This window comes from Staurois parvus, unplaced genomic scaffold (assembly GCF_062004578.1).
Source record: "Staurois parvus isolate SC_StPar_1 unplaced genomic scaffold, SC_StPar_1.0 ptg000716l, whole genome shotgun sequence".
Taxonomy (NCBI): Eukaryota; Metazoa; Chordata; class Amphibia; order Anura; family Ranidae; genus Staurois; species Staurois parvus.
Window position 1 is genome coordinate 1,459,697 of NW_028318512.1, and position 18,511 is coordinate 1,478,207.

An 18,511-nucleotide genomic window follows, 5' to 3' on the forward strand; every position below is an offset into this window, starting at 1 on the left:
GAACTGAAAGTCAGTCTCATTGTCAGGGAATTGTGGGGTACCCAAAACCTGAATCAATGGGCTGGGGGCCAGTAACAAACTGGATTTTTATAATAGCTTCTGGAGTACTGAGACATTAGTGAGTGACCAAAAATCATGGTGAAATGAGAAGGTGGAATCTCCACCTAAGGCAAACCCTCCAGGAGGAAGTGAGTGTTAGCTTGGTCAATTTCTTTTTGCCTTTTGTGTCCTATTGGAGAGACTTCCAGAGAAAGGAGGGGACACCTTCTAATGGATGGCCCATAGTAAGCCTAGGGGGGATGTCACCGCCCATAGCCAAAACAGAAAATTAGAGGAAATCGCTCCAAAGTGTGAGAAATCCCTAGCTGGCATCAGAGTCACTGGAACTAGTGTTCCAATTGGAAGATTTTCCCTCTATTCCTTTTCTGATGACAACCCAAAATTTGGGATTTTCTTTCATTTTAACTTTATAATGGTAAACAGGACAAAAAGAGACAATGAATCTCTGTAACAGGGCACAGAGAGCAAAAAAAACAGACAGGAATTCTAATACCTCTCCACTCTTTCCAAAATTGAAAACAAAACTATTGCCTTAAGTTATACTTAAAAATGTGTAAAGGGCTTCTGTTGAGGGAAATATGGCGAGAGAAAGAACTTGATATCATAGAAGGGGTCTGCCATGGTAGAAATATGAAAGCTGCCATTTTTGATTGCTTTTAAAAGGTGAAAGCTCCAAGGTCATCATCACCAACACTGCTTCTCTACTTAGTTAGTCATTGACCTGGAATAAGTGTGTGGGTCTAGAGTTCAGAATTGCCTACTGGTTCCAGTTCACTGACTGACTTAGTGGATATGAGACTGGCTTGTTTTAAATGTGAAAGCTCTGTTTTTGCTTAACTACTATGTTGCACACGGGAGCATGAGAGAGAGATGACAGAACAAAACCATTGGACCTAGAAAGCAGACCCACCCAGAAACAGAGTGAAAAGCTTTCTAGAATCTGGCTTCAGTGGACGGAATAGAAATTAAATAAAATGGAATGGATTGACTCAGACTTAGACTGAGTGGTTTGACTTTAACTCAGTTACAGTGCTTCTTTGGTAACATTAACATCTTATTGACCTATTTTGCCAGCATGTGCTCTTTAAAGTGAATCTGGCCTAATGGAGTAAAGCAACAGATTTGCCTTAATACATCCTGCAGAACCATAGTATCAACTTTTCTTTTCTTCCCCGCTGCTGTGTTCAGCCACAAAGAGTAAAGACAACACCAAATACCTTCAGGTATAGTGGAGCATGTGACTCACTCAATGTGACAGCTTTGGTGCTTATTGATTGGCCCAATGCTCTCCAATGAAGGCAGGATGAAGCTGCAGCCCTGTGTAAGCTCTGACCCAGTGCCAATGGCTGGGAAGAGCCACAGGGGATTGAAAGAGGCACAATTAAGTGAACATGTTGGGTTTTACCTGCATGGGAAAGCACATGTTGACTTTAAGCCCATCTGAGCCTCAAATTTCAGCATCCAGGAGATGTTTTTAAAACTAGCTCTATATTATTTATCTTCACTTTCACCATTGCTACACTTAAAGTGAAGCTGTAATTAAAAAAATAGTGCATACATGACTGACTTATTTTACATGTGAAACCTTTGCAACAGTCATTCTTCTTTTTGCTTCACCACCTGGTTAATCCCTGACTTGGAACCAGTAGGCAACACTGAGCTGGTAACTGGATGTGCGTATTGATTCCAGATCAGTGATTCACTAGATAAAGAGCCATAATTGGGGATGATGGCCCCAGAGCTTGCATCTTTAAAACCAATCAAAAAAGACAGCTCCCATATTTCTATCATGACCAATTCCTTCTACAACTTTTAGCTGATAATATGCGGTTACTGGGTCAGCATGTAAACTATTTCAGCACCATGGACAATGGTAAAAGCATTTGTCTGTTATTCTCTATGTCAATGCTGTCCATGGTCCTGAAATAATTCACAGTGCTGCGAGATGACTCATTATTTAACATCTCTTTGTTTCTTTGAGCAAATATTTCATTTCAAAGCCTTGGTTCTATCAACAATGCTCCATTTGTTGGATTCTTATTCTGAGTGCTCACGAGTCCTGAATCCCACCAGACACTACAACAGTAATTAAAACACTTCCATGAGAATTCTAATACAGGCTGTTGTTGGAGGCTAGTTTGTACAGAACACTTTATGAGGGTTTACCATGGAAACATCGATCGTTTCTGAAGATTTTTTATTTCAGAAAAGACAACGAAAATAGTCATGAATTAGTTCAGTGTGGAATGATTAGTACTGTGAAGTTTGTAATAGGAAAAGCTGACAAAGAGTAATTAAATATCAGTTCAAAGAAGACTGGGCAAAACCAAATAAGTTTAGTTAGGATAAAATGCTTATTTTAAGGGAATATAGCTGCAATCCCCAATTTAGTTTGGGGCCCCTCTCTTTAATAACATGAATAGGTCCTTAGACCACTATAAAGCAATTGCAAAGACCTTTAATCTCCATCACTACAATGGAACTGAAGTCTATTCAGTGGAAACCAATGGTTGTAATGCAGAGCAATTGCACTTTAAAGTATATCTAAATCTAAGAACAAACATTTAATATATTTTAGCCCACCAATCCTTAGACATGGTGGCTGCATTAGTTTACATTTTTCAAGCTTGGAACATTTTCAGCAAGTACAGAAAATACCTTTTGAAATGCATTTTTCAAGAGTGCATGTAAATTCTTGCAAATTGAACTGAAATCACAAACAATATTATCTTCGTCCCAAGCTATTTTCTGTAAAGTCCAAAATGTGTATTGTTTTTTGTCAGAGTTACTGGACTAACAGTTACTAAGAGTTACAGGCTAATTATCAAAAGGGCAAAAACAAGAGTGGTATTATACAGCAAAGTTCAATTTTATTTTATGCATATATAAAAAACAAATCACACTACAACTTCAATTTCTCTAAAAAAATGTTGCAACATTTTAGCATGATAGAACATATACACTGGTCAAAAAAATAAACTCCTGGGATATTGATCTGGTCAGTTAAGTAGCAGAAGGAGTTGTTAATCAGTTTCAGCTGCTTTGGTGTTAATGAAATTAATAACAGGTGCACTAGATGGGCAACAATGAGATGAGTCCCAAAACAGGAATAGTTTTACAGGTGGAGGCCACTGACATTTTTTTCCCCTACTCATCTATTCTGACTGTTTTTCACTCATTTTGCATTTGGCTAGAGTCAGTGTCACTATTGGTAGCATGAGGTGATATCTGGACCCTGCAGAGGTTCCAACTCCTCCAGGATGGCACATCAATATGTGCCATTGCCTGAAGGTTTGCTGTGTCTCCCAGCACAATCTCAAGAGCATGCAAGAGATTTCAGGAGACAGACAGTTACTCTAGGAGAGCTGGACAGGGCCGTAGAAGGTCCTTAACCCATCAGCAGGATCGGTATCTTCTCCTTTGTGCATGGTGGAACAGGACGAACACTGCCAGAGCCCTACAAAATTACCTCCAGCAGGCCACTGGTGTGAATGTCTATGACCAAACAATCAGAAACAGACTTCATGAGGGTGGCCTGAGGGCCAAACGTCCTCTAGTGGGCCCTGTGCTAACTGCCCGGCACCATGGAGCTAAATTGGCATTTGCCATTGAACACCAGAATTGGCAGGTCCACCACTGGTGCCTTGCGCTTTTCACAGATGAGAGCAGGTTCACCCTGAGCACATGTAACAGATGTGAAAGGGTCTGGAGAAGCCGTGGAGAATGTTATGCTGCCTGTAACATCATTCAGCATGACTGATGTGGTGGTGGGTCAGTGATGGTCTGGGAGGCATATCCATGGTGAAATGCACAGACCTCTACAGGCTAGACAATGGCACCCTGACTGCCATTAGGTATCAGGATGAAATTCTGGGAGCCATTGTCAGACCCTACGCTAGTGCAGTGGGTCCTGGGTTCTTCCTGGTGCATGACAATGCCCAGCCTCATGTGGTGAGAGTATACAGGCAGTTCCTGAATGATTAAGGAATTGATACCACTGAATGGCCCCATGCTCGCCTGACCTAAATCCAATAGAACACCCTTGGGATATCATGTTTCGGTCCATCCGACACCGCCAGGTTTCACCTCAGACAGTCCAGGAGCTCAGTGATGCCCTGGTCCAGCTCTGGGAGGAAATACCCCAGGACATCATCCATCGTCTCATTAGGAGCATGTCCCGACATTGTCAGGCATGCATACAAGCATATGGAGGACATACAAACTACTGAGTACCATTTTGAGTTGCTGCAATTAAATTTCAGCAAAATGCACTAGCCTGCTGCACCATTTTTTCACTTTGATTTTCGGGATGTCTTTAAATTCAGTCCTCTGTAGGGTGATAATTTTCATTTCCATCAAACGATGGGGCATCCTTACATTAGTAACACATTACCCAGTCCATATCAGTATAGATATCCAACAGGAGATTTTTCCCCGTTGAGATCTGATGTGTTTTCAAAGTATTCCTTTATTTTTTTGAGCAGTGTATTTCACTCATAGGATATATTAAAATCAAGGAGTAATATATATAAAGCTGGTCCAACACGTTTCTTGGAGAAAGTCCAAGACACTTCTTCATTAGCCAATCTATACATCAAAATTCTAGAACAATAACAAAGATTATTACAATTGGTATAAATTAAATAACTACTATTCAAAATCCCACTAAACATATCTGGAGAATTGGCCTAAAACACAGAGGGGGGGAGACAGGAGGGAGAGGGAAGAGAAGGGCAGGGAAGGGATAAAAAAGAGGCAGAACAGGGATGAGGCACCCAATGGAAACCCATAAGGCGAGGTACCATGGTACAAAAAAAACCCCAAAAACCTCTTTCCCCTCAATGCAACACCAACATATTGCAAATGTGTTTAAATTCTAGGTGCCTCGTGGTCTACATAGTAATAGTAATATTTAATAATGATATTTTCACACAAATAACATCAAAAGGAGACTGATTACAACTCAATACCTGGGAGAGCATCCATAGCCTGTCCTTGAAATAAGAGCAGTAACTATTCTGAGCCCCTATTCTCCAAAAAAGAAATATATGTTCTATCATGCTAAACTGTTGCAACAATTTTAGAGAAATTGATGTTGTAGTGTGATTTGTTTTTTATATATGGATAAAATAAAATTCAACTTTACTGTATAATGATCTGCCTCAAAAGTCTCACTCTATTGTTTTTGCCCTTTTGATGTGTTATATTTAGGGATGTGGCACATTTTTTCATTTTTATATCTTGATAGGACAGGCTAATGTTGACACCAACAAAAAAGTATAAGACAATACATATGAGCTGGGCTGAGGACCAATTCATATGTAGTAGAGGTAATGGCCTGGGAGAAGCCAAAAGTGAATGCTAATGCTAAGAAGTTAAAGGAAGCAGAAGACAAAAGGTCATGAACAAGGATAGTTATGTCTCAAACAAAGAGACTAGGAACAGTAAGTAAATGTAGCTACCTCAAGTGTGTCAAGTGAAGGGTACTTTTAATAATACAGCATACATAACTATTTTGGACCATTGTTCACTTTCAACCTTGTGCAAACAGTTTGAGGAAGGCAGCAAGAGTGTGTCCCAAGCACAAAGCATGGTCCCTATAGACATGGTGAGATGAGTTAGGTTTGAAGCAACACAAGTGTTGACCAAGTCAATCCTACTGAACACCTTTGCTATGAATTATAAACGTATTGGGAGCCAAGTCTTGAATATCAGTATCTGATCTCACAAATGCTCATTTGGCCAAACTGTGGAATGGGATGTCCAACAACCTATTTAAGTATGATGGTCAGGTGTCTAGATTTTCACTAAATGTCCCTAGTCACCTGACCTGTGTGGTGGACTGCCAGTGCTCTGAATTATGAAAGCCTGATAATCAACCATACTTTGCTTGGTTTCATGGTATTAGTTGTATGTTCCTACATGAATAAAATGATGTTTTCATTATAAAATGATGTCATAATATGTACAAAAAAAGTCCTGATAATGCTATTTGTGTCTGCTGCTTTCTTCTGGGACTTGCCAGAATAAGAAGCATCGGATGCACCTCTTATTGGTTAGTGCAGTTACGTGGCTGTCCTGACCTGTGATCACTTGCCATTGCGAGCATTATGATGAATACTCACTATAGCCACTATGTGCAGCAGGATCTGGAGGGGTGGTCAGGATATTTGGCATTAGTTAACATTTCTTCTTCATGAAAAAGTTAATATCTCCTAAGTGCATGTGGATCTACTAATCAGGAGCCACAGCATATATATGATTTGAACATTTATGGTTGTCTTTAGGTATTAATATAACCTATAGTATTTACTATAAATAACATGGTCTATAAAACATCAACATACGCATATTAGAATATTTACACACATTGATCACATTAACATTCTGTTTACACTGTATATAACAAAAGTGTATAAACAGTACACATTTGTTTGGTTCCTTTTGACTTACGGTATTGGCATCTGTCCCCTGTATATTCATTAAAGCAGGTACACTGGGCTTGATTGCCAGGTGATACGCTACACGTGCCTCCATTCTGACACACATTCTCGCAGACTTTTTTGCCACAGTTAGGTCCAGTAAATCCTAAAGCGCAGGTGCAAGTGGGTTTTCCTGTAAAGAAAATGATGTATGATTTTTTAACAATATACATACAAATAAACACAATCTGGCTTTTTTTTTTGAACCAATAAGAGCACACAATGTCAACCAATCAAATTTCAGTTTAATGCAGTAAGATCAATAAAAGACTAATTCTAATTGGTCTCCATAGGTTAATTCACTTTGCAATGCTTTCACCAAGCCTGAATGCCTGCATACATTCCAAAGATGTGTTTAACTGTTGGACTTGCACATGTTCTTTTTCCAACCCAGTTAACTATTGGCTAAATTCAAAGGAAGATTCCACATCATGACATGCAATTGCTATGTGTCTCATTTTGAAATGTTATGTTCTTAAAGTTAAAAGGTTTTAGACAATACGATATAAACTTACTTGAAAAACTGAATTTCCTGTTATGAGTGCTGCCTGTCTGCTGGCCATCCTTTTCCACAACCTCGTGGATTCCCTGCATGCTTTGCAGCTTCCCCTATGCTGTTTACTTTTAATTTCTGCTGCTGTACTGTAGGGGTAGGTGGATCAGGTAGGGACTCAGAAAGAAGTCTCCCCCATCCACGACTTTGCACATTACTATCGACTTCTACTTAGCCGACATACAAGGTTCAGTGCTCCAACGGTCTCAACCATGATGACGCGGCACCTCTGACAAACTCAGACAGCACCATAGGGTGCTGCAGCACCCTGGTTGGGAAAGACTGTTCTAGACTTTGTAGATAAGAGAAGAGAAGCATTAAAAGCAATCCACTTACCACAGTTTTTAAAATTCAGTCTGACTGCAGTATGCCGTGAATGCTTTTTTAGCATTTCAAACACAATCTACATTATTCTACTGGGATATCCATGTAACAACCTAAACTAAGATTTCTATTCACTTAATTCAGCCTTTTTGTACAAATTACTGTGTGCTTGTTGTACCAAAACATCCCTCTTTATGAAATTCCAGCACAGAATGGAGTAAGTATAACTTCTCTAAGCAGAGAATATTATTCCATGACCTTTTCACAATTGTGTTAACGGAGGAAATAAAAAATTCCAAGTCTAGAATGTAATGACAGCTTGTTAGCTGCTGCATATTTAGTTATCTGGGTCACCAGCCATTTAACTAACTGTAAAATGTAATAGACACCAATTGTTCTAGCAGTACTAGGTAAGGCAGGCAGTTTCAAACCATAGATGCTTCTGCTAAATACAAGAGCAGAATACATTGAGTGTTCTGTATTGCTTGTGATCTTATAAAAAATAGAAAATGTTTAGAAAATCTGCTATATCTGCCAGTACATGACGCATGAATGCACATGGTCTAGGCTAAACAATTCAGAAGAACCATTCTGCCATGTAGATGGATAGATACATAGATAGATAGATAGATAGATAGATAGATAGATAGATAGATAGATAATCATGTAAAATAATTTTTTGGACATCCCAATGCAAAACTGTGTACATTAAAGTGATACTAAACAGTGCTTTTAAATTAGGAAATATATTCAAGTATGCATTCTTAACTTTAAAAGGCAGTCAGATCACAGCACCAAAATCAAATGAATTTGGAAGAGGCTGGGAGCATTAGAAGCTGCTTTATTGAGGGTAGCTATGTTCAGTCTCCATGGTCCCATTGTTAACCCCTTGATTGCCCCTAAATGTTAACCCCTTCCAAGCCAGTATCATTAGTACAGTATTATATCTGATCACTGTATTTGCTCTTTTGACTGAATGGGCGCACATTCCAGCAGGCAAACTCCAAAATCTTGTGTGAAGGCTTCCAAGAAGAGCAGAGGCTGTTGTAGCTGCAGAGTGTGGTGTAGGTGGTGGTGGGGTGAAACGCCATATAAACCACTTGACCTCCAGAAGGTTTTACCCCCTTCATGACCATTGCATTTTTTTGCTATGCTGCACTGCGCTACTTTAACTGGCAATTGCTTGGTCATGGAACACTTTATCCAAATAAAATTTAGATCATTTTTTTTCACACAAATAGACTTATAGATATAACTTTTTGTTATAAGACATATCCAATAAAAAAAATTTAATTTCTTCATAAATTTAGGCCAAAATAAATTCTGCTACATGCCTTTAGTAAAAAACAAAATCCCAGTAAGTTTATATTAATTGTTTTGTGTGAAAGTTATAGTGTATACAAACTATGGTATATATACTGGATTTTACACAGCTTTAGACGCAATACTGGTAGTGGAGGTGATCAGCAATATATAGTGGAACTGTGATAGTGTGGCGGGCTATCTGGCGCTGACAGTCACTGGCTGAGAGGGAAACTAGCTGACTGACACTGACTTCTCTAGTGACACTAAGCTCCAGTTTACACTGGTACATCTTGTCATGTGACTTGACAGATTAAAGTTGCACTTTATTTGCGGCTTTGGAACCATTCAAATCGGTGCGACTCTGATTCGCACCAACTTTGAAAAAGGTTCACAAAAGGTTAGACAGCAGGCCTTGCTAACAATTGGGGACCCAATTCATTCCAAAAAGGCCTTTATATAGGGTGGATAAGCAAGGCATCAAATGCAGATGGAAGGAATATGCAGAAGAGCTGTTGGCTGCCAATGATAACGTGGAACCAGTACTTGGGGACCCAGTAGAGTTAGAGCCAGCTATAGTTAATGAGGAAGTAGTATGGGCACTGAAGAAGCTACCAAACAACAAAGCTCCTGGAATTGACTATATTCCAGCTGAATTGTTAAGACCCATCCCATCAATAGTGATAAAAGAAGTCTGCCAGAAAATCTGGGAGACTATGAAGTGGCCAAAAAAGTGGAAAAGATCGGTTTTTATTCCTCTACCAAAGAAAGGCGATTCACGAGACTGCAACAATTACCTCACACTTGCATTGATTCCTCACATAGGTAATTCTCTTTCAATGACTGGTCTTAGTTGCTGTTGAATAATTTTTAGCAAGATTTTGCTTGACTCACAAGCTGGTTTCCAAAGAGGTCGAGGTACACGTGATCAGATTGCTAATCTACGTTGGATTACGGAAACGTAATGAATATCAAAAAAGCATCTACATGTGTTTCATTGATTACACCAAGACATTCGACTGTGTTGTACATGACAAGCTATGGAAAGCATTGCAAGCAATGGGAGTGCCAATGCACCTTGTACAGTTAATAAGGTCACATTATATCGACCAAGAAGCTACTGTTCGGACACAATATGGTGACACTGAGTGGTTTAAAATTGGAAAAGGTGTACGCCAAGTTTGTATTCTCTTCTTTTCTTTTCAATCTGTATGCACAGGTCGTCATCATCAGGAAACTAGATCTAGAAGAATCTGAAATTGGGGTGAAGATAGGTGGTAGGAATATTAATAACCTTCGATATGCTGAGGATACAACTTTACTGGCAGAAACAGAAGAGGACCTAAAACACCTGATAGCAAAAACACAGGAGGAGAGTGCAAAAATGGGACTCCGTCTTAACATCAAAAAAACAAAGACAACATCTAAAACTCGAACAACCAAAATATACATTGATGAAGAGGAAATAGAATGTGTTCAGGATTTCTGTTTTCTAGGATCTATGATAAACCAAACAAGAAATTGCGCTTCTGAAATTAAAAAACAGATCGCATTAGGTTGTAACGCCATGCTAAGTATGCAAAAATTGTGGAAAACTAAGGATATCAGCCTCATCACCAAATGCAAGCTGGTAAACACGATAGTTTTCCCTATAACAATAAGAAAGAAGATTGATGCATTCGAATTATGGTGGTGGAGAAGGATACCCTGGACAACAAAGATTACCAACACAGAGGTTTTAGACCGAGTTAAACCAGGAATCACTTTAGAAGGAAAGATAGTCAAATCACAGCTGACTTATTTTGGGCATGTGATGCGATCTGATTCCTTAGAGAAGGCAACATTACTTGGTATGGTCAGTGGGGGGAGAAAAAGAGGAAGGCCGAAAACACGCTGGTTAGATGCTATAACATTGAACACTGGCCTAAGCATGTATCAGCTAATAAGAAAGGTGCAAGACCGGAAAGTGTGGAGAGTGACGGCCCATGAAATCGCCAAGAGTCGGACACAACTGAATGGATAGAGAGAGATAGGGTGGAGGTCAGAGCTCCATGCAGGCCACTTAAGGTCCTCCAAACCAAGCTCATATGACCATGTCTTTAGAGACCTGGCCTTGCACACAGGGGCACAATCATGGTGGCACAGAAAGGGGCATTTCTCAAATTTTCAACGAAATTCAAAGGACAGATTTATCCAAAATTTCTTTGGACTGTATGCTGTATTATTATCAATATCATTTACTGGAAGCACTTTGGTCTTTTGAACAAGTTTGAGGACCAGGTGTCCCCAAAAGTTTGGCCTTACTGCACATTTTTTGGGGCCATTTATTAGAACAATATTTTATGGCGACATTAATAACCACAGGGATGTGTGACACCTGAATATGCATGACTGTACCAATGGAAACATCAAACATTGGATTCGGCAGGAAATTACTTTCAACAGGAATAATAGTTTTTATTTAGCCTCTTGTTGCAATTTTGTCATCATGCTGCTTTTCTTTGTAGCAATTATTTAACAATTTCAATGATTCTAGAAATGATTAGGTTATTAAGGACCTACATAATTTATTACAAAAAAGTGCGCACTCTCCTTTCTGGCATTTCGTGTATGTAAAACTCATTCCACAGGCCGTAATAATGCTTCTGTTCATTACTGATGAAATCTTATTAATTTGGTTTGCTCAAGAACTTTCCAGCTAAATCTAAAGTTTTAATTATGTCTCTCAGATGTGTGCCTTTAATTAACTGATGACATTTTCCTGGTTCAATTATTGTAGTTCAATACAACTGTCATAAACTTATAAATTTTAATTAAAGCTGCCCCAAAGTCTAGCAGCGTAATGTCCGCCTAGGAATTTGCCAAAAGGCTTAACGGAGAGCAAACTGACAATGAGTGTCACGCTGGTGGGATTTGTTGAGAAGTTTAACATTTGGGTGGATATAATGAGTTATTAGATTGTACAGCATTTTATTAAGGTTTAGGTGGAGGCCATACGTGCAATTTTTATAATCTTTGAGATTTTAAAAGTACCCTAGAGCATTGCTTTCCAACCTGAGAGCGGAGACACATTAATGTACTTCTTGCTGCCTGCTCCAACAACAGTCTGTGCTAGTGAGACCATCTTGTCCAATTAGAATGTCGGCTTTCTCTCAAAATCATCATTAGAGAATGTAGTTGTTTACAGAGTTTAGAAAAATGTCTGCGGCCATCTTGTGGTAGTCTGATTCCTGATCACTTATTGAGCTTCTTTCACAGCATGTACTTCTATTACAGTCACAAGTTTTAATCTACTCCTGGAACCAGTTGGGTATTTATATGAATCAATTCCATAAGAAGGTTTGATAAATTACCATCCAGTGAGCGAATGCTTAGTAGGACCGATGGAGCAATTGGTTTCTCTGTTATGATAAAATTAATTACAAGTTAGGGCACCTACATTCTGCTTGTTGTTAGTAAGGCATTATGGGTTCTCGATGGAAATATTTTCCCCTCAAGTCTTGTACTGGTGACCGCTGTCATGGGACAGGAAATTAAAGCACTTTTTTTATTTTGGATAGAGTAAGGGACGGTTATAACCCCTTTCAGGATTTTTTTGCCATCTATGTCCCCTTGAGGGGACTTCCTTTCACATCTTGTCCCATATCCAAAATAGGAAGTGAGAGGAAATACCTCCAAAGCGAGGGAATCCCTGTTTCTCTCCAGGGTCACCAGAACTAGTTGCCCCCATTGGAAGATTTACCTTCTATTTCTTTCCAGGGTACAACCCAAAATTTGGAATTTTCTTTCACTTTCAGTGATAGCAGCAAGCAGAACAAATAGAAAGGGTGAATCTTCCTAACCTGGGCAACAACAGCAATAAAAACTGGTGTTCTAAACCCTCTCAGCTCTATCCAAAACTTCAAAAAATGTCCCTTATTTATACATTAAAGGATAATTTCATCCAAAAGTAATCTTTTAGCTATATTTTGGGCCTGGAAGGCTGTGTTGGCCCCTGGCCTCTTTCATGTCATAGATACTCCAGCAGAGAGTTCTTGCCAGATTTCCTGGCTCTTTCCCTGTCCACCTGGGAGTGTTAGGGGTTTCCAACTACCTTGGTATAGTTCATCTCTTCTCATTGTTTAAAATCAATAAAGGCTCCAACAGAAAAAGTGAGACCTCCTATAATGATCCCAGGTGTGCACACCTGGGGATCTTACCAACAGATCCCCTTAGAGATATAAAAAAAAAAGTGGTTTAGATCTCCAGCATCTACCATACAAATTTTGGGTGAATTAATATCCAAAGCACCAGGTAGTGTTGGGATTGCTAGTGGGGCAGAAGTATAGGCTGACTCCACATGGGTGACAGAGGTAGAAAACTATCCAGATCCCATATTTTGCTGGTCAAGTTGACAATGTTCTCTCCAAGAAAATCAACTAACCTTGAGTTACATTAACCATTTCTGTCAGTGCAGCAGGTAGTAATACCTGGTGAATTCCTTATACAACTAGACCCAAAGGATGGTGGTTTTTGACAGGGGTTAAAAATGCATACCAAGCTGGGATGTATTTAGTCACCATGCAGCCCTAAGCATGACCTTTTTTAAAAACTCCGCCCTCTGCCCTTGCATCATATCATGCTAGTATGGACTACAGGAGGCAGCATCGGGTCTGCTTCATATGTAGAAATACTTTTCAACTGTATGGACTAGCAAACAAGAGAAAGAAGAGATGATTTCCTGTATTGTGGACTAAAATAAACCTTCTGACTCCTCTAAACAATTCCCACACCTACCTCCCCCCTATACAAATGTGCACAGAAGGGGAAAATGGGAAACTAAATAAGAAAAAGGTTGTCACTCACTGGAAATATCAAAATGCTGGTTGGGGCATCTTCTGATTTACTGTTAGTAGGGGTAATATATACCTGTAAAAAAAAATAATTTATACTTGCCGTACCCCCGATTCCTGGTGAATGCAGAACAGGTGAAATCTTATGAGAAGAAACTAATCCATTGCAAAAGCATTTTCTGGCATGATTTCAACAGCTCTGTATTCCTCAGGATCTAGCCGGATGTGTAACATCATCCTTACCTATGAGCCACGGGTGGAATATGGGGATGGAGTAAGTATAAATCCTATTTATTTTCTTACAGGTACATTTTACTTCCACTAATTGGAGATGATTTGTTAAGAGGGAGGGGGTTCAGAAAGTGTAAGTGGACCTTACATTTTACTGCAAGGTCTACTTTAAGTTTTAGTACTAACTCTCTAGTTCTGCCTGCCTGGGCACCTACCAAGAATGCAATTATGGTTGTCACCAGAACTGAATTTGAGAGGAAATCTTCTAGTGGGGATTTCTTTAAGGCCCCTTTCAAACAAAGAGTCTGATCATGTAAATTTTTCAGTTAGACCTGTTCGGATCCTCTATTGACCCCTTTGGCCCTGTGGGTGTAAACGGACTTGTGTGCGTTTACCCCTGCCTACCTAAAGTTCACAAAAAAAAATGGAAGGGGATCCATCCCCTTCTATCTAGATGAATCAGAGGGCAGTCAAGTGTAAACAAACAGCGAAGTCCGTTTACACCCGACCACCCATAGAGCAGAGCAGGCTCAGTGTCTGCTGTGCATAAACCAAGTGGACTTGGACCCATTGGACCTTTGCTCAGAGCAGGGGATCAGGAACAGATCAATCGGAGTCTACCTATGTGAAAGGGGCCTAAGACTGAAAATAGTGTAACAATGTCCTAAGTGGGAATTTTCCTCCTTCTTTGCAGAGGTTTCCTCTCACTTCCTGTTGTGTCTATGGGGCAGGAGGTGAAGGTTGATCTCCACAATGGGACACAGATAGCAGTAAAAAACACAAGTCTTAACCATTCCCTACTCTACTAAAATGCTTTGGCTAGGCATGCAATTTAGCATTGTAAAGACTGTGTAAAGCTTTACCTTCAGTTTTGCACAGTTGTACAGGCTACTGTCCTGTTTGGAAAATGTTTACTCTAGTTTCACTGCACACTGTGATTTTCTCACATTGTGCAGTAGAACATGCAGCAGGCCAGACAGAGTTTGCCTCATTTCATAGCTACAGGATGTCCAGCACCATCTAGTTATTTCCACTCCAGCTTCTCTGTCCCTGCCCAGCCCTATTCTTTCATTGAATTTAAATTATTTTAATCTTGAAAAGCTCAGCATCCCATGTGAGTGTTGCCTTGGGCGGTCTGCAAGCAAATTAAGACTGTCCAAAAACAGCAACTTCTCCTAACTAGAGATGAGAAGGTCTGGAAAAAAAAACCCAGAAAAATTGGGGGGAAAATGTTTTTTTCCAAAGCATTTTTTTTTCTGGAAAAAGATGAAAAAACAAAAGTTGTGTGGAATGCTTATGTTCTTTTACAATAATACAGTAAATAAATCTATGACATGGTATTCAAATTATATAACATGAAGACCTTAATGAAACATTTCTGAGACTTTATGTAAAGTCTTAAATTATTGCAAGTTCTCTCAGCTGAAAGCAAGCAAATTCTGGAATACAATTCAAGTAACACTTTCCATTTCAATGCAGTTCTCAAACAAGAGAAATATGCATTTCTTCCAATAGGGAGCACTGCAGGGGTAAGGCTCCAGTTTAATTTGCTTGTAAGCTCCATCTTATACCTCCTACAGTTGGGATTATTGGGACACAGTAGATGATAGTATCTATTCTCTCCGGCCTTAATTGAGAGGTAAGATGGTAAATTTGTCTGTCAAATTAGTTTCTTATTTAACCTTTAAATTATTCCTATTAATGTTCTCCACCATCACAGCAATAAAGTTTCCCTATAGTCGGTTTGGTAAATTGTTTTTTATTTTCCTCCTCTTAGTAAAATGGTGAAACTAACATCTAGCGTTTGAAAACATTTCGATAGTGCAATTTCTGTTGAGAGCAAAGCCGCAATTTGAAAATTTTATGTGAAAAAATATTCTTTTCCAAATGCTACAAGGATGACAAAACACATCCTGGCATGCCAGAGGTGGCCTAAAGACATTAAATAATACTTTATGCAATGAAATGATGATGACCAGAATGAAAGTGTAAGTAGCTTTTCCCTCCAGAGTTCTTATTCCAGAAACACTCTTTCTGCTGCTTCTGGATCATCACACATTTTAAAAAGCAAGTTTAGTTTATTTACTAAATAAGCTGTACTTTTACATCAAGCATAATACTTTTATATATACTGCATTTCACATTCCCAGATTTTCAATTTGTAAAACTATTACGCGCTAAATTTATTCTTCATTTTTTCCCAAAATTTTAAATTTTTCTGGAAAAAATGCATTTTTTCCCCATGGCTTCAACATTTCCAAAAATGTTACATCTCTACTCCAGACTGACATCCACCCATCAATGTATTATGCATAACTCCTTCCAACATCCAGCCTACTGTTTTTATCAGGGCTGAGGGCTCTTCACAGGAGTACTGAGGCCAGGGGCTGTGAGGTTTTGAGGAAGCAATGTATAGCACCCTGCAGTCCCTCCCACCACTCATGATTTGATTGCATTGCATAAAGAAGCACAGAGACCCATCAATGACATCACTGGGTCTAAAATAGGGCATAGAACAAAAATGGAACCGTTTTATTTAAAATGTCATCAGCATACTGATATATGTGTATGTTGGGAGGGGAGGAGGGACTAAAAGCAGAATAAGCTTCAGCTTTAAATATATACAGCTGGTATACATGCCCACCTACCTGAGGTTTATAACATATCTACAACATAAGCAACATTCAAGCACCAGATGCAACATCCATATTCTCAGTAAGACAGCAGTCAACAATGCCTGCATTTCCCTAGACTACGTGTATATTCTCCTATTACTGATTAATCACTTGCAAATTGCGGCTGACATGTTTATAATCTTGTTCACCTTCAGGCTCTTTAAATTCCGGTGCCAGAGGCATTTGTAAACATAATTATTCACTTTCACAAACACAAATTGATTTTCATTACTGCCATTGAGTAGCCTGTCCTTTTTATCAATCACGATGCAGGATGTGTAAATGTTTAAGTTAGAGATGGAGAAATAATTTTGATGGTAAACAGATTATCCAGTGACATTTGTCACAATGTATTCCAGCTACAACCCTGGTTATAAGTTATTTCTGAAAGCGCCACATTTTATTTATTTTTGTATTAAAGAGAAGAGAAAAGCACAGAATTTATTTCCAAAATGTCTGCATTTGGGTTGACAGTTTGCAAGCATGTTTGTGTGCATTTTCGAAAATTAGTTTTCATGATTTGAGGATTGTTTTAATGCATTTCATGTTTATATCTAAACAGAGTCTTTATACGTTTTTATGTTAAAACAGGAAATGAATCTGTGCAATGTACATAATTTTATCAGTGCATGTTACAAAAATGTAATGTATGACTCCTGATCATGTGGCTCCTGTCCTTATATGTGATGACTGAATTAGTTTTCTTTTTGTAGGCTTTTTTGCCAGTAACACACTGTCCCAGGGCGACCATGCTCACTCATTATACTGTGTCTATGGAAGAGCAGCATTGCCACCCTGCTGCTGCTTGCTCCAAATTTGGACTGCGGAACACCTCAACCTCTTCTCATCTCCAGAACATAGGTAAAGGCGTTCTTTCATTCAAGAGGGTAGAACTAGGATGGTCCAGGAATTGCTTGGGATTTTAGTGAAGCAGAAGCAGAGTATACAGGAGGTTAGGAGCTCGCTGGATTTCTGCCTAGATCAAGTGTTATTTTTTTGTTAACACACTAGTAAAGACAAGATCTATTGCTTACAATCTTTGTCAGGACAAAAATTAACACCTCACAGAAACCCCCCTGCTGGCCCTTTAAAAGGACCTTAATGCCAGGAGGTAAAGGCAGGCTTCCTGATCATGTAATCACTATCATTGGCAGTCAAAGTGATCCCACTGGCTCCCAATTATAAACAGTGACAGAAAGTTGTTGGTGAAAGCTCAGTAATTGTGTTGGGGGTACACAGTAAGAATGTGTTCAGAACAGTACAAATCAGGGGCGGACTGACCAATTGGAAACTCGGGCACTGCCCGAGGGCCCGGGGTCAGTAGGGGGCCCCATGAGATGCCCCTCGTACCTTTTTCATAGGCTTTTTTGAGTTTGGGCAAGGACACAGGGGCCCCATGATCCCCTATTGCCTGGGGGCCCCATGAGTTGTCAGTCCGACCCTGGTACAAAGTTCCATGCATGCTTACCAGTATGCAACATTTCAGTATAATGTCCCATGCATGGGTACCTGTGGCAGCTCAATGTTACAGTCCACCATATATGCCCTATGCCACCAGCACCAGGTTAAAAAATTACATATGCATGAAAAATACCCATTGATGCTGGCAAAAATGAACTCAGCTTTTGAATTCCTGGGGTGGGCTGACAATATATTACCTTTATGGACTGAAATTGTGATGTAAAAAAGAATGGTGTCAGCCCTGCCAAGTTGTCATATGTTAAAATGCAAAAAAAAAAGAAGATCTGGGAGAGCTTATTAAGCACCTTCAGATAGCACTGGGGGGTGCCCAACTTAGAAGGACCTTTCCTTCATCTCTATTCTTTGACATTCAACAAAAATGTTTGGCTGTGTAGGATCTTATCATTGCATTTTTGATGGAAAGGGCGACAGCAAAATCCTACCTCATACATAAAAGTACTGGGTATGTCACTGGGTTAATGGTGTGATGGGAGAGGAAGAACAAGGTAAGTCTCACCAGCTGAGAAGTTGAGCAATCACCTAAATCTGGCACATTTCCCAGAATGGTCTCCATTAAGTTACCTGCAAATG

At 39.4% G+C, this 18,511-nt stretch overlaps 1 protein-coding gene across 1 annotated transcript in view; it reads right to left on the minus strand.

Moving 5' to 3' along the window:
* The window catches only part of LRP1B (LDL receptor related protein 1B), a 2,076,109-nt gene that overhangs the window by 81,466 nt on the left and 1,976,132 nt on the right, over positions 1-18,511 (minus strand). Inside the window, exon 84 of the mRNA XM_089653623.1 lies at positions 6,514-6,675. Coding sequence (XP_089509749.1) covers positions 6,514-6,675 — 162 coding nt within the window. The remainder of the gene's footprint in view (positions 1-6,513; positions 6,676-18,511) is intronic.